The following is a 25,889-nucleotide window of genomic DNA, read 5'->3' as shown; positions in this document are numbered from 1 at the left end:
GTCTGGAGGTATTAAATGATTGGGAAAAACAAACAAACTGAGCTTTCATTCCAGAAAACTACCTGAGAGTGTTCTGTGCAATCAAAAACCAGAGCAGGAGCTAATGCTGTGTGTGCGTGTTGCAGTGATGGTATTAGTTATCGTATGGCTATTTTACCAGCAGAAGAGGAAGTTGTCACGGTGTCATATTTTCACTACATGATTACCATGGTCAAAAGATTAAACAATAATAATATTATTGCTATATCTATAGAAGTTTGGAAAAACAATGTCACTCAAATTCATCTATAAGTTCTATCACACTTTAAATGCGAGTGTAGGAAAGCAGAGAGTGAGTTTGTAACCATAACTGCAAAAAATTATACAAAATGATGGTATGGATAATTTTTTCCTGTTTTATGATGGGTGGCAACCAGCATTAAGGTGCAATACTGCCACATTACTATGTTGGAGTGTCAATCAGATTGTTACTAGAACTTAATTATTTGTGAATAAATGTGTAGTTTTCACATATCAGTATTTCATGTTTTTAATACCACGGCTGTCTTTGATTCCAGTATACTGCGTCACCCCTAATTTAAATACATAAATGTAAAAAATGTTCTGAGATTGTAATGACCAACTTTAAAAGACTGAAATTCTTGAAAGGAAAAAGGAATAAATTGAATGTAAAGTTTTAATGCTACACAGTTTCTGAAGTAGTGAATTAGATTAAAAAAAAAAAATTGTATTGTCCTTCAAGTCATTTTGTCATGAGTAAACGTACCAATCTGAAGTCCATGATCGCTTTAGCCATCAGTTTTCCAAGAAAACGGAACTTCATTTTGATCTTGGCGATGTGAGCTGGTTTGGTAGTTCGTCCAAACGGTACAGCAAACAACCCTCTGGAACTGAACATATACTTGGTACCCTCCTGACTACCTGCTTGGAGACATACAGAGTGTGTGTGTGAGGGAGAGAGAGACAGACAGACAGAAGAAACAAGCTTAGTGAAAAGCAGGAGAATGCTATTTGCATTACACTGGAAACAGTGCTCAAAATTGACAAATATATGACAGTTACCTTTGGGGTTGGAGAGAGTGACTTCCTCTCCTCTCCAAAGACCCAAATCGGCCCGCTGCAACTCCTGAGACACCAGAGCATAGAACTCTTGCGTAGGTCCGAGGCCTGTTCCCACCTGAGACACAGAGAGAAGTCAGGCATAAATCAAACACTACTGACAGAAAAGCCGACTAGGAGCAGAAACAGATGGACTTGTCTAAAATTGCACTGGCTGAAATAGACTCCATGGGCTAGTGAAATAACAGTGGTGGCAAACAGTCAGTATGTTTATAGCGAGCTACCAGAACACCACCACATCTGCAGGGCCTCCTGTTTATTACTGTAAAACAGTAACGCAAGAACACAAACGACACGGTTGAAATGCACTGGCCAAGAATTTGTGTAGATTGTGTTTCTGGCCTAATCATCAGTCATACATACCTCATTCTCATATTGAATTTCCAGCATGGCTCTGGAACTCCCAAGGTCTTGCATTACGGACTCTGCTTGCTTAAGGAGCTCATCACGGTTTATCGTTCTCTATACATACAAAATAAGAGAATGTTAGAAAGTTATCTGCGAAAACACACCACTGCTATGGCATATAGGAAGCAATATATGAAGCATATATGAAGGGCAACCTTCTTCCTGTCAAGGCGTGGAGCAACACGGCTGTCTTGTGAGTCAGACTGGTTAATCTCTGGGTTGGTGTCGAGCAGGCGCTGCATAGCGCGATCGCGGTCAAACGCGGTCACGTAGAAGAGCATCTGCCGCGTGTCAAACGGGAAGAAGAATGGACTAGAAGAGAGAATATTAGAGGTGTAAAAAGTACAGATCAGACAGTTTAAGACTGCATGAAAGAAAAGAAAAAGATGAAGAGCTCGCAGTACCAGGTCTTGCCGAGCTCAGTGAGCCAGGTGGGGATGTTCCCTGTCATGATGACCAGCGGATCCTGCAACTGTCTGTTGGCCTTTGCTGTCAGTTTACTGTTAATAAACTCACCAGTGGGAATGATCTCTTTACATGCAGCATTCTGGGGAAAAGAGACAGATGAAAATGTCTTCTGTTTGATTGTTTTATTACTGGGTGAATCTCGCTGAAACATGTTCAGGTCAAATTTGACACAAAAATCAAAAAGGAAAAATTTGCATAAAGAAAATGAAGCCAAATTTAGAACCATCCACTTTTTTGATTATCATGATCATTGTGTTCTTGAACATGGTACTCACATCGTACAGGTAGAACCAGTATCTACTGATGGAGTGCAGGACCCTCAGCAGCAGAATCACCTCCATTGAAGGATCATCAAAAGTGATGCCATCTGGAGGATCACTAATGAGGTATGTCTCTAATGGGTTTGTCACACTGGGACACACACCCTCTGAAAACACACACAAAAAACAAATAGTCTGAATAAAGATGGATTCCAAGGCAGTCCCTTATTAAACTCCTATAGGTTATCAGTACACAAATGGACATGATATTTCCCTACCATGCCACAGTTCGTCCTGTTTCTTGGCATTTCGAGGGGAGGTTTTAGTGGGAGCCGTCTGTGCGCGACCCCTCTTCCCTCCGACAGAGTCTTTACAGCCCTCTTCATCCTCTCTGACTGGCTTATACCTGTAACACACAAACAAACATATTAACACGCACTATGAAGACAAAATAGGTCAAATAATAGGGTTGCAGACATTCACGGAAAAGACAAACATTAGTGATTTCTGAAAGAGTAAGAAAATGGCGTGCAAGTTGTGTACCATATAGTGTGTGTTTTGGTCCAGATGCCAGCCCGTCCCAGAGGATTTGCTTCATCATCTGTGCTCTCTCGCTCCTCCTCGGCCTGTAAGCTGAATTGCCTGACAGCCTGATAAACAGTCATGTTGTACGGCAGCAGGTGCTCTCCGATGTAGAACTGCAGCCTGTGACGTACACTCCCAGAATTCAAGAACTGGGCAGCCTTTGGGAAACAGTTCACAGTCCACAGTATTAAAAAGATTGCCATTTTGATCACAGTTACTAAGTAAATATTATGAAAACAATCATCCGTACCAAAGATTCATCAATCTCATCATCAGAACCATCATCATCACTGTCTTCATCCTCCTCCCTGATCCTTCCATACCCTGTGGAGACCGCAAAAGTCAACCATCTCATCTGAGAACTCAGAAACCAGAAAACTGAGAACATCATGTTCAGATTCTTGTGTGTTTACCTCTAACCACAAGGTATCTCTCAATAGCCTGTACCAGGGCCAAAGGGTCAATTTTGACCGGCCCACCCTTCCACTGCTTTACATTGGTGCAGTCTGGGTGTCTTTGCAGCTGGCACTTCAGCTGATGTGTGTTAAAGAACTTAAGGGCTTGTGAACCCCTGCAAACAAAAGAACAACAATCAGCATGAGATAAAAAGATACAAAATCATGTAGATTGTTAACACATTAAATCTTTTGTTTTTAACTCTGGTGAAAATCACAACCTTTTTGTTTGCATTCATTAAAAATACACCAAGTTTGTATTACAATTTTAAACTTATGTTTTAAATTGCTTTAAAGCAGCAATTTCTCCATCAAAGTCAGACTCATTAATTTGTTATATGCGACCCTAGACCACAAAACCAGTCATAATTAGCACGGGTGTATTTGTAGCAATAGCTACAAAACATTGTATGGGTCAAAAATCATTAGGATATTAAGATATTTTGTAAATTTCCTACCATAAATATCAAAACTTAATTTTTGATTAGTAATATACATTGCTAAGAACTTCATTTGGACAACCTTAAAGGCAATTTTCTCAATATTTTTATTTTTTTGCACCCTCAGATTCCAACATTTGACATGATTCAAAACCTTTCATCATCAAAGTTGTCCTAAAACCAAAAGACCTCTTTTGATCCACTTCAAAATGTTGACTACTGTAGTTGTATCTCAGCCAAATATTGTCCTATCATAAATCATACATCAATGGAAAGCTTATTTATTCATCCTTCAGATTATGCATAAAACTCAATTTCAAAAAATGTTCCCTTATGACTGGTTTTGTGGTCCAGGGTCACATATAATCTTAGCTTTTGGCTTGTATCAATAATAAAATTTTTAAAACAAAGTAGAATATGAAAGCCAAAAATAAATGGAAAGATAACATGGATACATTTACAACAAGAACATTAAAGAAGAGAGTACAGAGGGAATTACCTGCTTCCGTTGCCGTTCCCACTGGGAAAATCATGTACTTTAACAGGAAACTGTTCCATCTGACTAAGGCAGTTGTTCATCTTGTGCACCAATGCCAGCAGTGGGCCATTCTCTGTTGGGTCCAAACGTCCCAGAGGTTCCTGCCCTGGTATCTGAATCACATACAACAAGCAATGAGTCACACTGATAACACCAGTAACTACTACAAACAAACAGCCCAATTAACGTGTCAAATACATTCAGCGCTAAGGGAAAAGTGTAACACTGTTACAAAACATAGTGAGATGCCTTGCTGTCTCTATATATCATACATAAATATTCCTATAAATTTCAGAGTCAGAAGCTTTGGGGTAGGCTGTGCCAATAGCTCAGCTAAAAGTAATTATTGATAGTATTTGGAGAAAAATCAGGAAAATCAGCATTGAGAGAGACAGGAAGCTGGATGTGTTTTTTCAAGTGTGACTAACCGGGCAGCCGAAGAACACATGCAGGAACCTCTTGATTCTCTCGTCTCTACTGATAGTGTCCCGTTCACTGTTTGATGTCAGATACAACAACAGCTGCTTCACAAGCCCACTGTGCTGGATCTCAAAGGAGGACACATCTGATTCAGATACAATACTGCTTATCTCCTCTAGACACTCTACGCCACTGTCAACCTGAAACGTGCATAAAAACAGTTTGAGAGGAAGAATACATTCCACTGGACAACAAAAACTCAATATGGTTTTCTCTCTAAACTGTACACATTAAAAAGTGATAAACAGCATCATAAAGTGTTTCATAACATGCTTATTGCTTCTGTGGCAAAACATTTAAATTAGGCAGCATGAAAGAATCAGCATAATAACTGCTTTATAATTGCTTCAAATGCTAACTGTGTGTCTGGAGTTACCTGCAAGTTCAGCTGTTCTGTGGCAGTACAGAGTCTTTGCAGGACATTCAGTGCAGGGTTGCTTCCATCCACACTCTCAGAATTAAAGTAACGCTCCACAAACTTGCTGGCTTGTTCTTTTATCCAAGCCTTTATCTTATCCCTGAAACATAAAAAATAACTATTGATATCAAAAAACTTGTATTTCGCAACCTCAAAACTGTAACCAAGAGTCTGAAGAACAACAGTGACAACCTAATTACACAATCTCAATCTCATTTATTTACTAAACACTTGCCGTTTTCTATACGTTTTGTAAAGAAATTAAATGTAATTACAATTTCATGTAATTCATGTAAAATTTTGTAAAGAAATTGTATAAATGTATAAATTACATTTCAAAAATTCTTGTTTTTAAAAATTTATTTAAAAACAAATGCAGCCTCGGTGAACATCAGACAAAAAAAAACAAACAAAAAAAAACTTAAGATTCCAAACTTTTAAACAGTAGTTTATATATTGCTGTATCACAACAATGATGTTCGTTATCAACTAATTCACATTCCCATTCACAAACAATTTAAAAACATATATAATCAGAACACAATTAAACATGTAGCTCTACCTGTTGTTTGAAACCGAGTCCTTGGGTGGCACTCGTGCCAGACCACTGACCCCTGCAGTGCGCGACGGCTCTGAGTTGGAGCTGTTTGTCTGAGTCCCCAGCTTACCCCAGGTCTTGGGATTCAAACTGGCCAGGAAAGAGGACTTGGGGGACTGTGTGGTTGTAGGACTCTTAGCTGTGGAGGAGACACGCAGAGTAAGGTAATAAGGCATTCACAATGGTCAAACAAAAGATGACACCAAAAAAAAAGCATTGAGAACTCAAACACGTAACTTGCAACACATGGTGTGCAACATACCCTGATTATCCACTTTGTCATCGTCTCTGGGTGGGGAGTACTTTGGACGCCTTGGTCCTCTTTTAGGAAGGCGCTTTCTTTTCAGAACATCACTCAACCTACTAGAGAACAGAGGGTTCTGTTTTTAAACTTTAAATAGCAAGACATTAGTTACCAAGCCTTCAAGCTCTAGATCAGTAACGCTGCATGTGAGAGTGGCTCTATACCCCTGCGGACTGAGGTCCAGCGAGTCATCCATGCTGTGCTGGAAACTGGGGGAGCCTAAGTCAGGTGTGACGTTAGAAGCAGCTGTAGAAGTTGCTGTGGTGATGGTGGTGGTGCAAAGACTAGCTGTGCCGCTGGTGCACGCTTTCGGAGGGCTGGTGAGGAACACCTCGGATTCAGCGAGGTTCTTTACCTGGTGCATAACACCTAAACAGAACAAAAGCAATAAAACCGCAGTGTTGGGTGTAATGCATTACTGTAATCAAATATACATTTTTGCAGGAATGTTGGAGACAACTTTTGGTTTTTCAGTAATCTTGCCACAGCCAGTAAGATCTGAGTCTTTGAAGTAACTTCTGCAGAGGTTTGGTGTGAAGCTTATATAAAAACCAGATCCAGTACCTTCCCGCCTGAAATAAACACTGAACACATCTGGAAGCTTCTGCATGAGGATCTCAGCCATCTGCAGAGAGCCCACTACAATCTTCAGGTCCTGACTGGACAGCATGGAAGCTATGTGGCTACAGACAAAATTCAAACATTTGCACACATTAGTTCAGGATTAGTCAAACCAAACAAACACTCTTACAAGCTTTGCATAAGCCACGTATCTTCACTTAAATGTACAACTAAAACGGAAGACAATTACATTGTGAAATGGAAACAGGTGCACACACTAACGCTGTGTGGTGTGACGATGATTAACATCTTTTTGCTTTGAAATCTTTATTGATTTTTATAAAGTAAACAAGTTTGTCCAACCGCACACACAGAGCTCTGCATTCACAGACTGACCTAGACACAGCATGGTTGCGCAGTACGTCTTTAAGCAGCTCTGCATCTGCGAAGTAGATGATCCGGAGGATGGCTCTAAGGCACTTGTGTCTGACGGCAGGCCCAGCTGAGGAGCTGTACACCTCATACAGAACCCCAAACAGAGTCTTTATGAAGCACTTGGCCAGCTCAGGGTCCTCTTTCATCAGCTGAGCGCGTGCGTCCTCTCGCCGCACCTCCAAGTGCCCTCCTGTGAAGACGGACACAGTTTTACTCTATTTATTATGATGAAACATTTTATTCTTGCTAAATATCCTGTTTAATTTGGTAATGTGCCCCATTTATGGAAGTAAAATTAGAAATTCCCTGTTTATTGATTCCATTGTGTGTTTGTTTCCCAATGGTCATAATTATTTGACAGTAGAGGCTGTCCAATATCATATTTGTTGATTAAATGGCGCAGATAGTTGCTTTGTAGAATTATTTGATTACGATGAATGGTTTTACTTATCCACACTTCCAAGTCTTTCACAAACTTTGGCCTTGGAGTACTGCATGTTTGTCGACAATATAAGACGATAACATCAGTTTCAATGTTAAGATTTAAAAGACAGTCAAGGATAGGTACATAATTTTTGCCTTACTTTGCCATTTTGTATAAAAAGAGATTACTTTTGAATTGTGCAGATCATATTCAGAGTTGAGGGCGATCCAATTTGCTATAACAAACATGCGCTCTAAAGAAGACATGAAGTGAAGTAGATCTTAATCAAAATTTCTTTAATAGCTTATCTTGCTTCCGATTATCCAATCTCTTGCTTCAAAAGACAATTTCTTGTCTTTCTGCATTTCTTGTAGATTATATATTTCATATTAAACATTTTTAATTTATCTTAATGCTTTTAATTTATCTCAAATGAAGTTCTGCACTATTTTATATTTTGATTTTAAAAACTATTGTCGATTACTTTTTTCTGCCATATTTCCCAATTTTAGTTGTTGATATCTGAAAAAAAAATCCCTCGATTTGGAAAAAAATAAAAATAAAAGACCTCCTCTATCTGATAGTTTACAACAAAATTGAGGCAAGGAAGCATTACATAGAACTTTTTCAAGGAGTATTTAATATAGTATAAGTGTGGCATGCGCACCTGTGTTGGGGTTGGCCAGAGGGTTGGGTTTTCTCTGAATGGCACGGGCAGTGCCAGTGTCTTCATTTATCTGCTGCATAGAGTTGAAGTCAATGGTGTAGACACGGCCGAGTGTCGACAGACTTATCTCGTCTTCTCCGTTCTGGTGTGCAGTCTGAAAAAAGTGAGCAATTAAGATCAAATAGTGATTCTGAATCATTAACTGGTCTTCTGAATGCCACGCTAACTATATCTGCACTGCGCTGAACATACTTCAATGATGCGACTGTCAATGCGGTTGTACGGGTGCCACAGGCCTCTGTCATCTCTCCACTGCCAGATGGCGCCCTCTGTGGTCTGAGCACTGCCTTTCTTTAGCATGGCGTCAACCGCAAAGATGCCCTCTCTGGGCAGACATGGCATCAGCTCACTACAGCAGAGAGATAAAACACAGTGATCAAACACTCATTACAGCAAAGATGACATTTTTCATTTTTGGAGTGAACTAATCCTTTAAGCTTCATAATAATTTCTCCGTTTACTCCGAGCATGTTAATCAGATGTCATTGACAGAACCACACACAATTAAGGAGAGGTTTCATATACCAGATGAGTGAGGTGAGTTCATAAAGCTCCTGGGGGCTTCTGGGAACAAGGTCAATCTGCTCTTGACAGCTCCCATTAGATGCACCACAGAGCAGGAAACGCAGGGTCTCTGCTATATCTACAAACACACAGTACGCAGTGTCACTCAATATACATTTACTTGAAGCTCATAAAACAGGCCACATATCAACCTTGATCTTGAATATATGTGCAAAACAAACTGCTCTTAAGAACCACATTCAGTGTTGGTGTTCCTAATCGAAACAGGACTCCTTATTCATACATGTGACTTACTCTGTTTCATGAGCTGCACAGCCAGGCATGGGCAGTTGGAGCACATGAGAGAGAACATGCGCACTACCATGATGAACATGCCGGAGCTGAGCACGGGTGGAGTGAGCACCAGCAGCTGCTGGATGTTGGTCAGCAGGTCCCGTGATGCCACCTGCTGTAACAGGTTCTGTGACACAATGACACACAGGGCAGCGGTTAATGAGGTCACACTAAATGCACAAAAATGTTTTGCATACCAGAGTAGTGACGGCCAATGCACAGACAAGTTGTTTTGACATTTGCCATTTTTTTGTTTAATTAATTTAATTAATTTTTCTAGTGCTTGTGTCCTATTCTCACCAAAATTTAAAACAGCTTAATCTAAAAAAAAATCATAGATATGAAATCGGAGATAAATATTTTGTAGTGTTTAACTCCGGAATTCTGAAATATTCTTCGAGGAAATATGTATTTATAATTACATAAAGAAAAAAACTACATGCTGCCCATTTGTATGAAATATTCAAATTGAATCAGTTGAACTCGCATATTAAATTATGGAGGCTACATAATAAGTAAATGGAGAGATGTAACAACAAACATTATTTACTAAAATGCACTTTAAATGACTGGCCAGAAATGAGAATGAAAAGCAGAAAAAAGGACTAAACACGACTAAAAAAAGCAAAGAAAAACCTGTGGTGTTAACTTTTGCCAAAATGTCAACACCCACCATTCATTTTTGAAATATAAAAAGTGGATGTTCAAAATCTGTAGTTTTAACGAAAGCCACCAGATGATGCAAAACAATGCATTTCGCTGACAAACAAAAGCAGATTATCTGTGTACAGGTATTTAATACATATAATAGATTTAATACATATATGACCGACAGTGTAACAATACAAAGCTGCTTTAAAGTAAAAAAAAAAAGTAAACTTATCCATTAAAATTGATTATGCACTCCTGAAACATCAAGTGATTTATTTACTTATTTTTCCCTTGAAATAAACCATTTAAACAAACAAATTTGCTCAAATTGATCAGACACAGGTTTAAGGTTAATAAGATTTGCCGTGTTTGTGTGTGCAAGTAATCATCTCTCACCTCCTCATGCTGAAAGTTGTCCACCAGCCTGGCAAAACAGAGACAAGTGCTTTCCACAGATTTTTTATCCTGTAAAACAAAAGTCATAATAAAAATGCTGATACATCTGAGGTAGACAGTGTTGATTTTATTGTTTACACCCGAAGTCCGGCATCTGAAAGTCAAACAGGTGTGATTCACACCAATAACACTATGGCAAACATATCGCTTACGTCCTTGTGGGGTGTTTATGTTTGTGTTACATATCCAGACACGACAGCCGTGCATCAGCTCTTGTAAATGTGAATGAGATGTCTGCTGTGTTTCAGCTCATCACCTGATGTGTGAGTCTCTGAGTGAGCAGGGGCAGAGAGTCAGCGACAAAGTGAAACTCGTCTGGCGTGATGCTCTGGCAGCAGTTAGCAGCGATGGCTAACGCGTTCCTCTGAGCATTGATGCTGAAGAACTCCAAGTACAGCAAACAGTCTGCCAGACCTCCCTATAGACATTTATAAAAAATAAATAAATAAATAAATAAATAAACAAACAAACAGCACAGCCTTAGTGAAACATCATTTTTTGTAATAAAATAAAATGGGGCCAATAGAACAGATTCCACATTCAAAGCACATCTGTGTCCACACATCTACTCTATACTAATGCTTTTTTTGTGATTATTAAATTTAATTCAGTTTGACCGGTGTCTTATATTGGTTGATCTAGTATTTAAGTAACACGACACTCAGAAAGCATCAGTACTCACAGCCTGTAAGATGGCTTTGCTGTGCCTCCGTGACAACATTTCCAGGGCGGTCAAAGCTTGCTCTGCCACATCGATAAACTGTATTACCTGAAGCTGTGGACACAAGGGAAACTTGGATTTGAGACAACATACACAAAGACACCTCTTCTAAACAACCTTTTTCATGACTGGTGAACTTCCTCATATATGAAACGTCTGACTCCCATCAAGATGGCAGACACTGAATATGTGAATGTAAGTGGTTATACGTGACAGTGGTTGTGATGTTGTTACTTGTTTTTGATAACTTGTTTTTGCAACTTAGTTGGTAAAAAGTGAGCGGGGCAAAATTCTATGTCTATATTCATACTATTATTTCAAAAGAAAAACCTACTTTCCTTGATATAGCACCTTTAATTATGTCATCCACATAATTGGCAGCCAAGTTTCAAAGGAATGGTGAGGTGCAATTTACCTTTTCCAGGAAGACAGGGATGGCGTCTACCACCACAGCCGAGGAGCGTGGCAGGGCCTCCATCATGTAGGTGAGGGCGCGAGATGCATGATTCATCTGAGGAAAGGACACATGGGGTGAATAGTTATTACATTATTTTCTAATTTTAAGTGTCAAAATTGAATGACTGTGAATAGATGGTTGAGATCATTGCCAGGTGATAGATTCACTACAGTTGGCCTTGATCGGCTCGCACAGTGTTCTGACTCTGCACGGACACATGCACCCACTCACAGAAGTTCTAATACTCACAATATCAAAATTATGCTCCATCTGTAATAGTGTGATCTGCAAAAAGAAGAAAAGAAGAAAGTAGGATGTGAGGGTACGAAGAGAAAGGCATGAGAGGATGCTTGACTCAACACAGAAAGGACATTGTTTATCTCTTGGATTATGAATTTTAAAAAGAACAACCCAGGGTATCTACAAGTGTTTTTTTTTTTTTTACATATAAGGGTTTTTAAGCTTTAAGGCCTGCACTAATTAAATTAACAGCATTTGGATAAGGTAGGGCACTATCTACTATAACATCCTAAAGAGTAAAATTACTGAAAAAAAAAAAAAAAAGTCAACGATTTAAACAACTTTACAGCTCAAATGGTCTTCACCAAACTTTTAATAAAATAATCAATAATCTCACATTTCAGCCTTTAAAACATTTTTTTTTGTTCAAAGGGATGAGTCAGTTCTAAATTATTATATTCATATTCATTTTAAATATATAGTTAACACTGTACATTTACAAAAACAAAAAGGACAGACGCCTGAATGAAAAAGCTACTGTGGCAATACTAACCCCTGTATACAAAGCATTATTAGAAGGAAAGCCAAGAATGAGCAGGTATGATATAAACACCATAAAGTAAACACTGCTATAATTCTTCAAAAGCAGATCATAAGTGATAGTTTTGCATAAATGCACAGTGTTCACTGATTGCAAACTGCTCTGAAAACTGCAAGAACACACAACAGCATTTTTAACTTTTTATGGCCTTAAATTTGAATAAACAAATAGTACCCTACAAGTACTTTCTGGCATTATTATTATTTTGTGGATCATTTGAATATTTGTTTTCCCCTTACGGTCTAATAGGGCAGTTCTTGGCCAGAATAAACTACTGTGTAAACTAGACAAGGTCCAGGTGAATTTCCTTATGCAGGGAGAGTACTCACCAGGGCAGGTACAACGCTCTTGACAGGGAATCCTCCCAGCGTCTCCTCATTACCCATCACTAGCAGCTGGCACATCTCTATAGCAGCCTGGAGCTGCTGGGATTCGTCTCCTGTAGCCTGAAGCCCCTGTAGCAGCTGTTGTGCCTTTGAGCCTGCAAGTGCAGAGAGAGACAGAAGACGGACATGTTGAGCAGAGGAAATACTCAATCATCCCACAAAAATTACAAACATAAGTCAAGGTCACTCACTAGCTCCACTCCCAATGGTCCTATGAAACAGCTGAGACATACGGGGCCCAAATGGGCCAAACAGGTGAGGAGGAAGGCCCCTGGCCTCCAGTAGAGCTGTAGGAGAGTGAGGGAGAGAGAGAGGAGGGGAGAGAGAGAGAGAGAGAGAGAGAATTAAACAAAACCTTACACAAAACTAGATGTTTCGGTTTCATTTTCATTCACTTTGATGCCAATGAATTAAAAAAAAAAAAAATGTATTTTGACAATTCCACAAAAAACAACAACAAAAAACACATTTACAGTGCACTGCCAGTATTTTATGATGTAAAAATTAGGGCATTTTTTTTTTTTTTTTTTTTAAATAATCAAAAATCACAGTCAATTATATTGAGAATTGACCCATTCTAGCAGATGTGAGCTAAATCTGAACAATGAATGAACACTGATAAACTCAAGCCCTTTTCTAGTGGCACCCAAACACATTCTATGCACAAGATTATTTTTACAATACAATTTTATTATCTTCACAAATACCTAAAAACTAAAAAAAAAACACTGCAATGAAATGAATGAAATGACAGGTAGAGCACACACACCTTGCAGTCTTCCCATTTCAGAGTCATCTGATTCACTCTCTCCAGAGGTGGTCATGCCAACCGCTCCAGCCACTGAGCTAGATGCTTCACAGCAGAAAGAGAAAATGAGCATAGGAGGCCACAACATACAATAAAACATTTCATGCCGACATTAAGACAAAGTCATTGTACTCTTAAATCATACGGTCATAGTATCACATACAATGTACGGTAAAATCTCATTACACTGCTGCTCTTTTACCTGACGCCCCTTGTGGTGTCTCCTCTGTGCGCGCGGCCGATGAATTGGCCCCATCCTGGTTGTTGTCGGAGTCGGCCATTTTCTCCTGTCGGCGAGATTCGGCTGCTCCGCGCTTGCCCAGGCCTGAGCCTCGCCGACTAGAAAGAAAAGAAACAACAGGGAAAGAGAAAGACCAATATTTTCATTAAAATGTGCATATCCACACACTAGACTAAAATGATGCCAAACTATCAAAATAAACTATTTACTTCAATAAAATGTCCATAGCCAAACAGTACAGAATCAACCCAACCCAACTTTACAGAACGTGAGCATTTAAAGCGAAAGATGACAACTGTAGCACACACTGATAAGAAACAGAATGTTATCAGTGCGAACGCCAATATTATTAACATTTATCATTCTTGGGGGCAGGAGAAAAAATAAAATATCGATTCTCTCTTCAACGATTCTGAGCTAATTTTTTTTCCCCCACATATGGCACATGTGCGCGCTAGAGACACGGCAGGCTTCATTGCACAGAATTTCCACTGTGAGACACATGCACATTGCTTGAAAGTGTGTGCTTCCACCCACCGTGTTTCACGTTAGATATGCTTTGTATTAGATATGCTTTCATTTACACCGTTTGGAATGCAGTAGCCTATTAGATGCACGAAACTCACGCACCGACAGACTTTCACGTGTGCTTTATGTTTGTTTGTCCTGAAGCTCGATTGCGGCTGCAGTTGCGTTTAATACTTTTATACGAAATTGATGTACACACTAGAAGTCAACCGATAGTGGATTTTACCGATAGCTAGGTTGGACCACACTGGCCGATATCAATTAATCAACCGATAGTTTTCAAAATGGATACTGAAAGAAAGCTAGTGCTTTAGTATTTAAAAAATAAATAAAAGATCTATCTATCTATATATATATATATATATATATATATATATATATATATATATATATATATATATATCTATATATATATATCTATATCTATATATCTATATATCTATATATATATATATATATATATATATATCTATATATCTATATATCTATATATATATATATATATATATATATCTATATCTATATATATATCTCAATATCTATATATATTAGTGGTGGGCCGTTATCGGCATTAACGTGCGACTCTTATCGGGCGATAAAAAAAAATTATCGCCGTTAATCTATTCTCAAAGTTGGGTTGGGAGCTGGGTCTATACTACGCAAGCTATGATGACTTTCACCTTGATATTTTAGCGCGGATGTATACCTAGCCGAATTGCACTGTAGGGGGCGAGAACGAGTCTTTGAACCTGTGTGTATGCGTGCTAACATGGATGCAGCTATGAAGCCGCCGGGTTTGCTTCAGGGAAAATTTATTTTTAAGAAGCTTCCCAATGGAAATCGGCAAGTCATTTCTGTCTCTACGTTACATGGTCGCACTCTCTGTAATCGCGCGCACAGCGGAGTTCCGCCCCGGTTCGCGCACACACACACACACACAAACAAATGTAAACGCACACACAAGTGAGCACACTCCCACTCCTATTTGTAAATATTACGCCGCAAAACGTCTATTTAAATATGACTTCTGTGTGTCTCACGGCAACCCGTCAAAATAAAAGTTCGGTTTCACTTGAAGACATTGGGCAGAACGTAATAGGCTACTACTACCAAAACTATTAAAACCTTATCTTTAAGGAATAATCATACAATGTCTTCAATGTTATCATCAATATTAAATTCTTGATGACTGCTAGTTGTTTACTACTAGTAGTGAACTTATTCTGATCTACTTGGCAGAATTCAAATGAGCCATTTTAATCTAGATTAATTCCAAAATCACAGTGAGATTAATCTAGATCTATGCCCACCACTAATATATATATATATATATATATATATATATATATAACAGTAACAATACTGAACCATACTTTTATTCATAAATGAGTTTGAAGTTCGGTGTTTAAAAAAAAACAGAGCAAGCGGAAATAGAAATCGCGATCTATTACAGCTTTCTATGAAGCATACAGACTTTATTAGAGCCACAGAAAGACAAATGTTTTGCTGAAAAATGTACAATACATAATTTATAGCCTAGGGTGAAGTCATTATGTACATTCACAGCAATTTGGGACAAATATAATGTCGTTTAATAGAAAACTATGTGAATGGCGCGCTCTGTTCCGCGGCAGGCTTTTCTGTCGGCTGTATTTAAATGCACGTCTGGAGTTTCCCGCTCTGTGCAGCGCGCAGTGTCACGTGTCAAAATAAACAACACGTACTGTCAATGATTTCCGCCTCTAGAGGCCGCTCTCGTACTGTATAATGCCAGCGGACCCTTCTCAGCCACTCCAGCAAAGGTTGCAAACCGGAAAACAATCGGCATGGATTTTTGCCGATAACTGATAGTTGCGGCAATCAACTATTGGTGCTGATTAATCGGCAAAACCGATGAATTGGTCGACCTCTAGTACACACAGTCAGTTATGTTTTCAGAGCAGGACAAAACAAAATAGATCTGTGCATTAGTCTGAATGCAGCCTGTTAAAGCTGCCACTGTCTATGATCTCAACAGTAATAATCAAAGGGCAATAATGCTGATGAAAAAAAGAAAAACCCACAACTACGGTCTGTAAACTTTCAGATACTTAAAAGAACACTTATTTTAAATAAGTATTTTTTTTAAAAGTAGCCTGCTTATATAACAACAAAAAAGTAAATTTTGCCCAAAATAAATTTGATTTAAAATTTATATGAAAATGTAGCCATGTGCAGTAATCAGCGTTGGGCAGTAACTAGTTAATAGTAATTTAGTTACTGTAATATTTCTTTTTGCAGTAATTAGTAGTGTAACTAATTACTAATAAGATTTCAGTAATATTACAGTTACTTTCCATAAAACAGCTTAGTTACTTTTGATGCCTCAACCCCGCTGATTTGAATTCCTAGATTTATTTTCATAATTTTCATGACTCGCACATGCATGTGATGTCCCCGGTGCAGCAGGCAAGCTTGGAATATGGAAAAGCTTACATTCAGCAGATAGAAATTTTGCATTATATTGAGTGTGTCAGGAAAAGAGATCTGTTGTGCTTTACTTTACTCTGGCATTACATCCCTCTGATCAGCATGTGGTACATTATATTAATATAATTAAAAATATTTTTGGAAAATTAAACCGTTTCTTACAAACTCATGTGATTTGATAAAATACATAAAATTTAAAATCACATATGGGTAACGGAAAAATTACTTCAAGCTACACATGACAATTAATGAGATGAATACAACACTTCTACTTGAATGTCACTATCAATCACTATTGAGTGTTTGTAATAACTTCTGACTGCGATCCAATGTGGATTTTGGTGAAATGATGAGGCAGAAATATGTTGGTAGTAACATTATAGAAGAATTTTATCTGGAAGACACACAGTTACAACTTCTGTGGGGCGTGAAGAAAAAGTAATGTAACTAGTAGTGTAACTAATTACTATTGCCAGAAAGTAATAAGTAAAGTAACTATTACTTTTGAAAGGAGTAACTAGTAATGAGTAATATATTACATTCTTTGAGTAACTAGCCCAACACTGGCAGTAATATTGAAAACTGAGAATGTGAGGCATCGTGATATTAAGTTGATAATGATAATCGTAATTGAATTGAATCATGAAACCAAGATTCACACCCCTACATTTAAGATGGTAGTACTGACACACAGAGATTCCAACTATAAACAAAAAGCATATAAACTCCAATTTTGGTTAAGACGTAAAGTTGTAAAGATGTATTTGCACAGCAGAAGAATTAATTGGGGGAAAAAATGTAGATCAAGAATAGTTTTGGAATCGGATCGTGACTCCCAGAATTGGAATCGGATCGGATCGTGAAGTGCCTGAACAGGGTTTCTGCAGGATTTTTAAGCTCAAATTTAAGACTTTTTAAGACCTGCACAAATAAAATTAATACCATATGAGCAGGGTAGGGCAATGTCTATGGTAAACTATTAAACTGTAAAATGACTGTAAAAAGCATGATTTACAGTTCAGATACAAGTTTTCAGAAAAACAAAAAGTTTTATAAAATTATACACTTCACATTTCAGCCTTTAAACCATTTTTTAAGAAAATGGATGAGTCAAAAATATGAATTACATTTAAACAATTATCATCAATAAATTATTATATTAATTAAATAACATACAAACACATTTTACTGTTTAGATTTATATAATGAATTATCTTCTTATTGACCCACCAGTTCACATTTACAGCTCTGCGTGTTTGCAAGGTAAAAACATGGGTTGATTTTCACATTGGTCTGAACAAAAAAACCTAATGTTCCTGCAATACCGGAGGCTGCAGTTCTAGGACCCTATTTTTTGGGACAACGCTATCTACTCCAACAGAGGAGACCTGATTCAAACATTAAACAAACAGATGCAAAGACTAGATCCTTGGAAACTATTCATTTTTTCCATCTTATTTTTAATGTAAGAGCTAGCGTGAACTGTTTGAGGGGGAGTCAGCAATCTCCATTTAGCCTTTTTAGCTGTGCAAAACAGTTCATTGTGATGCTGGCTGTTGTAAATTAGTATTTGTATTCAAATTATTTTACATTTATTAAAGTACTAATAAATCACACCAATTTGTACCGCAAGTGTTTTACCATTTACTGCACTTTAAGTTTGTCACACATCAGACGTGAAGCGCTGCGGCTATTGAAATGAAGTCTGTCACAGACACAAGTCTTTCTTTCCAAGAAAACTGAATTTAAAACCAGAATATATTGAAATAAATTAGGTTAAATATTTCAAGAGGGTTACCAACGGGGTATGTTTAGGGTTAGGAGTTGGTTAGGACAATAATTAAGTGTATACAATTAAACTACATAATTCCTTAAAAAATAATATACAGAATTGAATAGCAAGTGCTATAAAATAGTATGAGCCACTAATATTTGGTCATTTAGCAGATGCTTTTATCCAAAGCGACTTACAAATGAGGACAATGGAAGCAATCAAAATCAACAAAAGAGCAATGGTATGCAAGTGCTATAACAAGTCTCAGTTAGCTTAATGCAGTACACATAGCAAGGTTGTTTTTTTTGTTTTTTTAAAGAATAGAATTAGAATAGAGAGTGCTAGAGTTAGAGGGTCAAATAAAGATGGAAGAGATGTGTTTTTAGCCGATTCTTGAAGATGGCTAAGGACTCAGCTGCTGGGATTGAGTCGGGCAGGTCATTCCACCAGGAGGGAACAGTTAATGTAAAAGTCTGTGAAAGTGATTTTGTGCTTTGGGATGAACAATAAAGTGACGTTCACTTGCAAAACGCAAGCTTCTAGAGGCACATAAGTCTGAAGTAATTAATTTAGGTAAAGTGGTGCAGAGCCAGTGGTCGTAGCTATTGGTAGCCAGTGCAAATTGATAAACAGAGGTGTGATGTTCTTCATTCTTTCTTACATTATTTTTGGCTCATTAAAAATTAATCTTGCTGCACGTTCTGGATTAATTGTAAAGGTTTGATAGAACTGGCTGGAAGACCTGACATAATAAATACATACAATAATAAATAAATAAAATAATAATAATTAAAAAAAAAAAACTTAAAAAAAAAAAACTATAGGGTCCTAGAAATCCGGTTCTGAAACTACAGCCTCCGGTATTGCATGAATACACTACTCACAACAACAGCTTTATTGAACATGCACATTCATTCTCTGCCAGCAGGAGGCGCTTTCGAATGGTTTCCGCGGTAACAGCAGAACACAAAGCAGCTTTGCTGACTTTGAAACGTGCTGCGCTCATATTTAATCGTCACATTAAGCTACATCGTGATTCTGGTCTGTACCCAAATTTAAGACCTCTTGAAATCATAATTAAGACTTGTACAATTTAAGACTTTTTATGACCTTAAATTTGATAAAGTAAATTTAAGACGTTTTAAGACTTTTTAAGGACCCGCGGAAACCCTGCTGAAGATTCCCACCCCTAATCGTTCTTGGTGTGAATGGGGCGTTGTTAGCAATGACGCAGAGTCATTTTATAAAAAGACTACTTATACATTGCAATGTTTTATAAAATAAAGCAACAATAACTGAACTTATTGATATAATGACGTGAAATGAGTGGAGTTTAAGTTTTTCACAATGGCTTTAAAATTACACTTATTATCAAGGTTACCAAGCATTCAGAAAAAAAGTTCTGCTAGATAATCCAAAACATTGCACCCGATTTCTTATGAGGATGAACTGGAAGTTCCAGTAAAGTAAGTAACCGAACAAAAGAATTCCACGTGACTAATTTGAACCCATTCCCAAATTTGTGTGGGGAAATCTTTCACCCTCAGGTGCCAGGATTTTGTATGTGAAAATTCACTGAACAAAAGTAAATGCGACTGCAACAAATACATTACATTTACATTTAGTCATTTAGCAGACGCTTTTATCCAAAGCGACTTACAATTGGGGAATACATCGAGCGATTAATCTTGAAGAGGCAATCAGACATACGAAGTGCTTGCAACACCAAGTCTCAGACATTGTTCAAATAAATACAAACTACTAAAGGAAGGAATAAGTAAAGATAATTTTTTTTTTTTTTTTTTTTTTTTAAGTTTAGGATGAAGTCAAGTGCTGTCGAAAGAGATGAGTTTTCAGTTGTTGCTTGAAGATTGACAGGGATCCATGAGCAAGACTAGCATGGATTGCATCCTCAGTGGATAACAATACATCTTTCAAAAAACAATTTAAGTACACAAAAACTCCATAAGAGTTTTGACAGTTTATAAAGTGCATGCCATTTTCATCCTCGTAAAATGTAATATGGCTTTTACCCTGACTACAGCCTACTGAAGTGAAAGGGTATGTCTACAGACACTGTGAGCACAGAGACTGTAGTATACACCATAAGATTTAAGTGCTTAGCTTAAATGTGTAGTGTTCATAAATTTTTCTCCAAAGGAAATGAGCAATAAAAATGCCATGCACATACATGAATTGTTTAACTTGTGCATGTTCTAGATCAGTAGGCTGCTCTGGGTTTTGAAGAGGCTGGTGGTTCAGTACCTGGTGCTGGCGCAAGAGCCCGTGGTCTTCTGACGTGTGCTCCTCCGACAGCTGGGGAGCTCTGCTGGGGGAGACTCACTACGCTTCTTAGTGGACTTCCTCAAACCTAAAAAGAGAAACATACAGCATTAAACTTAAGGGAAAAGAATTAGACAGTTAAAGGATAGCGAGCCTAATTTAAAAGCCAGTCACTGAGAGATATCACAGGAGAACAGCGTGTTTTAATCAATCGCACAGAGAACAGCATGTTATTCCACAGCAGGCTACAATGACACATCAGAAACAACAGAATTAAAACTTTAGTTTTTTTTTACTTCAGACTACTGAAGTAGGATGCTGTACTTTTGGGAGTTTGTGTCTGATTATTACTACTTTTTATTTGCACTGAATTAAACCAGGTTTGGTGTCGATGTGTAAATTCAAAATAATACATCATAACAACTGGATTAAAATAGATGGTGTCAACCTTGTATAATATGATCAACAAGCAAATATTGAGCATATAAACACTCGAATCTGACCAGTTGCTTAGATTAAAAAAAAAAAAAAATTGTGCACACATGCGAAGGGCTGTGATGCATTTGTTACTGATGTTTACATACATGCATACATATGTTCATTTCTCTCATTTTACAAAGCGGTCAGTGGAGAAGACTAAATATTCACTACATTTTTGTAAAAAATTTAAACATGTACTGTTCTCATCTTTATTAGAGGTCAACCAATAGTGATTTTTACCAAATGATAACTGCACTGGCCAATAACCAATTAAAGGGCACCTATTATGCAAAATCCACTTTTACATGGTGATTGGACAAATGTGTGTTGGCAATGTGAGACCACAACCACCCTACAATGATAAAAATCCACCCACTCCTCATTTTTTAATCCCCTTCAAACCAAGTCAGTCTCACTAGGCCTGCCGTTTTGATTCTCATGCAGTGTGACATCACATTGCACAGGGCCAGGCCACGGGGACTTGATTGACAGCCCTGCATTGCTATAGTTTCCACCCTCAGCGAGCTGTGTTTGGTTGTATGCTGCCCTCCATTTTCTCCATGCTCGAGCAGTTGTAAAAATATTAATTTGCGAGTTACGTTTTAGCAGAGGTCGCCACTGGCGACTATATACATATATTTACATGTTATGACTTAAAAGTTTGCATGCAATGCCCTTTTTCCTGATCGTTTTTGCGATCATATCTTTTGTTCACGTATTAAACCGAGACGATACACAAAGTTTTAGTGGAAAAAAAAGTTTCAAATAGTCCTCATCTCTGCAGCACAGCAGCAGTGACGCACACCTGCTAAACGCAGTTAAGTTGTGCATCATGAGAGAGAGATCGAAATGACGGAGACATGCAAGTAAATTGATATATTTTAAATAATATTAAACTAATCTCCAGAACTGCTCTGAGAGTCACTTCACGAGCATTTGACTTTCAATTGAGTAAAACTATCCTCATATCATATACACACAGAAATGTAAAGGTATTCACAGCCACCCGTCAAAATAAAAGTTAGGTTTACCTTGAAGTCATTGCGGCAGAAATAGCCAACATTACTATTGTTCAGCAGAATGTATGTAATAGGCTACTACTAAAATAAAAACCTTATTTTTAAGGGATAATACAATATTTCTTCAATGCTTTTAATTGTAATATTAAATCCCCTTTATTTTCCAAAAAATAAAATGTTTAATTTTCAATCATTAAAAGACAAAATAAATGAATGTTTTACGCCTTAAAAATTGCAATACACAACACAAAAAAAAATCATAGGGCTATTGTAAGAATAAATGAAACTTGTTTTTATGCTTTCAAATAATTAGACATAGAATTTGGTAACAATAAAACATAAGGTCGGAAAAAATACAAAATTTTGGTCCCACTTTATATTAGGTGGCCTTAACTACTATGTACTTGCATTTAAATGAATCATTTGGTACAATGCACTTATTGTTCCTAAACATGTAATTTGTTAATTTTAATAAATTGATGTTAAATTGTTCAAGTTTAGCAAAAATATGTTGTATGTGTGTGAGAGTCGCCGAGGCAATTCAAAACTGTAAAGAACTTTTGCAAAATAAAGAAAACGGCTTTCTGCCATCTCAGGTTCCTTTCCGTCAACTTAGGAGCACGTTACAATCATCCAAACTCAGCACAATTTCTTCTTTCATGTTGTTAATCTGCTAATGATTTAAGTGAAATATATTTTCTGTATAGAGAATGGGAACCTACGTCACGCCGCGTCGGATTCCGCCTTGTTTTAGGTCACGCTCAGGAGCACACAGCGTAAACAAATGCAAATCACCACAGAAAAAGCAGACCGTTTTACATTAATATTTTTTGAAAAACATCTTACATACGCTTAGAATAAAACAGACTAATATGTAAATCTCTTTAAATAAAAAAATTAAAATAAAAATTGCTCTATTGTTTGTCTGAGAGGCTGCAGATATTCATTACTAATCAGTCTCCTTCACTACAGTGGTACTGATACAGGCTAACTGCTAAAACACTTACGACAATTAACCATGGTTTTACTATAGCAAACGTGTAGCGACCATGTTTTTGGTGTAGCCTATGTATTACCATTCGTATAACCACAATCTTATTAAATACCATGGACAAATTAAGAGTAGCAAAACCATGGCTAATTTTGTAAGGGGAGAATACACTATAGCTAGATCTCAAACAGTGGATCATTGTTATATCGTCATACTGCCCGGTAAAACTGCTCAGTGTTAAGAGTTAAGCCATTATAGAGGTAACAGAACTTGAAGCTGCTTTGAAACGATGTGTATTTGTGGATGCTACGCAAATAAATACATTGACTTGACCGAACCAAATTGAAAATTCCTACTAGCGATGCCAAACAACGATGCGAGCGATCAAATAAATAAATGAAACTTAATCCGTACAAAAAGTGGCCGGGTATTAACGAGCTGCCGCAAATAACATTTCCATATATGATTTCCTTCCATTTGTGGTGTGAGGGCTTACAGTTTAATGCAAATCACTGTATCTATAATATATTAAATCTACAGAGATTAATTATAAAGCCACATTTTATTTTAGATGTTTACCATACCGAGTTTCAGTTTAATTTTCATCCGAGTTCCGTAGTGAATGTAGACATATTTAATGTTTCTATGATTCAACTTAGAACACGTTGGAATGATCAATTGCCATAGCCCTCATCATCAATGTCTGCAGGTAAAACCTCTGCTTTTTCGGCATTCTAACGCGGAGAAAGCACGTTTTTCCACACCGGCCGTGCAAAGGGATATGGCAATTGATGATACAGTAAGCCTTAACCACTGCAATGCAATCTTAAGTAGAATAATATAAATATTATAAAACGTATGCATTCACTACCACTCAGTCTCCGCTGTAGCTCCCATGACCTAAATTCCCAGAATGCATTGCCGCTGTGACGACACATTCCCAGACTCTATGGGCATGCATGCATATGCATATGTATATGTATATATATGTGTGTGTGTGTGTGTGTGTGTGTGTGTATGCATCTATATATCTATATATATACACACATATATATATATATATACACACACACAGTGGGTACGGAAAGTATTCAGACCCCCTTAAATTTTTCACTCTTTGTTATATTGCAGCCATTTGCTAAAATCATTGAAGTTCTTTTTTTCCTCAATGTACACACAGCACCCCATATTGACAGAAAAACAGAGAATTGTTGACATTTTTGCAGATTTATTACAAAAGAAAAACTGAAATATCACATGGTCCTAAGTATTCAGACCCTTTGCTGTGACACTCATATATTTAACTCAGGTGCTGTCCATTTCTTCTGATCATCGTTGAGATGGTTCTACACCTTCATTTGAGTCCAGCTGTGTTTGATTATACTGATTGGACTTGATTAGGAAAGCCACTCACCTGTCTATATAAGACCTTACAGCTCACAGTGCATGTCAGAGCAAATGAGAATCATGAGGTCAAAAGGAACTGCCTGAAGAGCTCAGAGACAGAATTGTGGCAAGGCACAGATCTGGCCAAGGTTACAAAAAAAAAAATTTCTGCTGCACTTAAGGTTCCTAAGAGCACAGTGGCCTCCATAATCCTTAAATGGAAGACGTTTGGGACGACCAGAACCCTTCCTAGAGCTGGCCGTCCAGCCAAACTGAGCTATCGGGGGAGAAGAGCCTTGGTGAGAGAGGTAAAGAAGAACCCACAGATCACTGTGGCTGAGCTCCAGAGATGCAGTCGGGAGATGGGAGAAAGTTGTAGAAAGTCAACCATCACTGCAGCCCTCCACCAGTCGGGGCTTTATGGCAGAGTGGCCCGACGGAAGCCTCTCCTCAGTGCAAGGTTTACCTTCCAACAAGACAATGACCCTAAGCACACAGCTAAAATAACGAAGGAGTGGCTTCACAACAACTCCGTGACTGTTCTTGAATGGCCCAGCCAGAGCCCTGACTTAAACCCAATTGAGCATCTCTGGAGAGACCTAAAAATGGCTGCCCACCAACGTTTACCATCCAACCTGACAGAACTGGAGAGGATCTGCAAGGAGGAATGGCAGAGGATCCCCAAATCCAGGTGTGAAAAACTTGTTGCATCTTTCCCAAAAAGACTCATGGCTGTATTAGATCAAAAGGGTGCTTCTACTAAATACTGAGCAAAGGGTCTGAATACTTAGGACCACGTGATATTTCAGTTTTTCTTTAATAAATCTGCAAAAATGTCAACAATTCTGTGTTTTTCTGTCAATATGGGGTGCTTATGTAGCCTATATAGTTTTATTCGGTTTTCTTCGTTCACAGAAATGCTGCAGGCGCATGGTGAACTTTTGTGAATCCATGTTCTACACTACCCTGCCATTTTTGCTAGTTTCAAACACACAAAAAGCTGCATATTATCTGCCATCCATTTTCACTTAAATGTAGGCCTAATGCTTGGCAGTTCGTGAAATATCCTCGGGTACACTAACGTCAGAGAATTGCCATTGCGACTTACCTATGATGAATTTAAAGCGGAGCGTGGGCATTTCACTCGTTGGATGCGTCAGCGTCACATTTGCATAGGTCGAACTATGCTGTCTGACAAACTATATTTTGTACAGATTTTATTTTTGCAAGTATTTAATTATTTTGCCCAGAGAAAAATGTTGGATTGTTCAACAGACATGCCACTCATCGTCTCCATGTAGTTAATTATTAAACCAAAAG

At 37.8% G+C, this 25,889-nt stretch overlaps 1 protein-coding gene across 9 annotated transcripts in view; it reads right to left on the bottom strand.

Annotated features, from left to right (window-relative positions):
• Positions 1-25,889, bottom strand: part of trip12 (thyroid hormone receptor interactor 12) — a 52,704-nt gene that overhangs the window by 4,252 nt on the left and 22,563 nt on the right. For 6 of the 9 annotated variants that reach the window (XM_058750663.1, XM_058750660.1, XM_058750668.1 and 3 more), the window contains 32 exons: positions 20,676-20,781; positions 13,601-13,737; positions 13,360-13,443; positions 12,782-12,877; positions 12,534-12,685; positions 11,613-11,648; positions 11,322-11,417; positions 10,868-10,960; positions 10,442-10,603; positions 10,126-10,194; positions 9,040-9,205; positions 8,746-8,863; positions 8,413-8,569; positions 8,161-8,314; positions 7,031-7,259; positions 6,638-6,756; positions 6,238-6,442; positions 6,032-6,132; positions 5,734-5,908; positions 5,130-5,271; positions 4,702-4,893; positions 4,235-4,386; positions 3,254-3,411; positions 3,091-3,164; positions 2,799-2,998; positions 2,534-2,661; positions 2,271-2,422; positions 1,932-2,074; positions 1,683-1,839; positions 1,483-1,581; positions 1,063-1,177; positions 767-924 (listed from right to left, as the gene is read on the bottom strand). In XM_058750663.1, coding sequence (XP_058606646.1) covers positions 767-924; positions 1,063-1,177; positions 1,483-1,581; positions 1,683-1,839; positions 1,932-2,074; positions 2,271-2,422; positions 2,534-2,661; positions 2,799-2,998; positions 3,091-3,164; positions 3,254-3,411; positions 4,235-4,386; positions 4,702-4,893; positions 5,130-5,271; positions 5,734-5,908; positions 6,032-6,132; positions 6,238-6,442; positions 6,638-6,756; positions 7,031-7,259; positions 8,161-8,314; positions 8,413-8,569; positions 8,746-8,863; positions 9,040-9,205; positions 10,126-10,194; positions 10,442-10,603; positions 10,868-10,960; positions 11,322-11,417; positions 11,613-11,648; positions 12,534-12,685; positions 12,782-12,877; positions 13,360-13,443; positions 13,601-13,737; positions 20,676-20,781 — 4,325 coding nt within the window. The remainder of the gene's footprint in view (positions 1-766; positions 925-1,062; positions 1,178-1,482; positions 1,582-1,682; positions 1,840-1,931; positions 2,075-2,270; positions 2,423-2,533; positions 2,662-2,798; positions 2,999-3,090; positions 3,165-3,253; positions 3,412-4,234; positions 4,387-4,701; positions 4,894-5,129; positions 5,272-5,733; positions 5,909-6,031; positions 6,133-6,237; positions 6,443-6,637; positions 6,757-7,030; positions 7,260-8,160; positions 8,315-8,412; positions 8,570-8,745; positions 8,864-9,039; positions 9,206-10,125; positions 10,195-10,441; positions 10,604-10,867; positions 10,961-11,321; positions 11,418-11,612; positions 11,649-12,533; positions 12,686-12,781; positions 12,878-13,359; positions 13,444-13,600; positions 13,738-20,675; positions 20,782-25,889) is intronic. The other 3 variants (XM_058750666.1, XM_058750669.1, XM_058750667.1) reach the window with 2 other exon arrangements.

The sequence above is a fragment of the Onychostoma macrolepis genome, chromosome 18 (assembly GCF_012432095.1).
Source record: "Onychostoma macrolepis isolate SWU-2019 chromosome 18, ASM1243209v1, whole genome shotgun sequence".
Lineage (NCBI taxonomy): Eukaryota > Metazoa > Chordata > Actinopteri > Cypriniformes > Cyprinidae > Onychostoma > Onychostoma macrolepis.
This window is presented reverse-complemented; position numbering and strand designations above follow the sequence as displayed.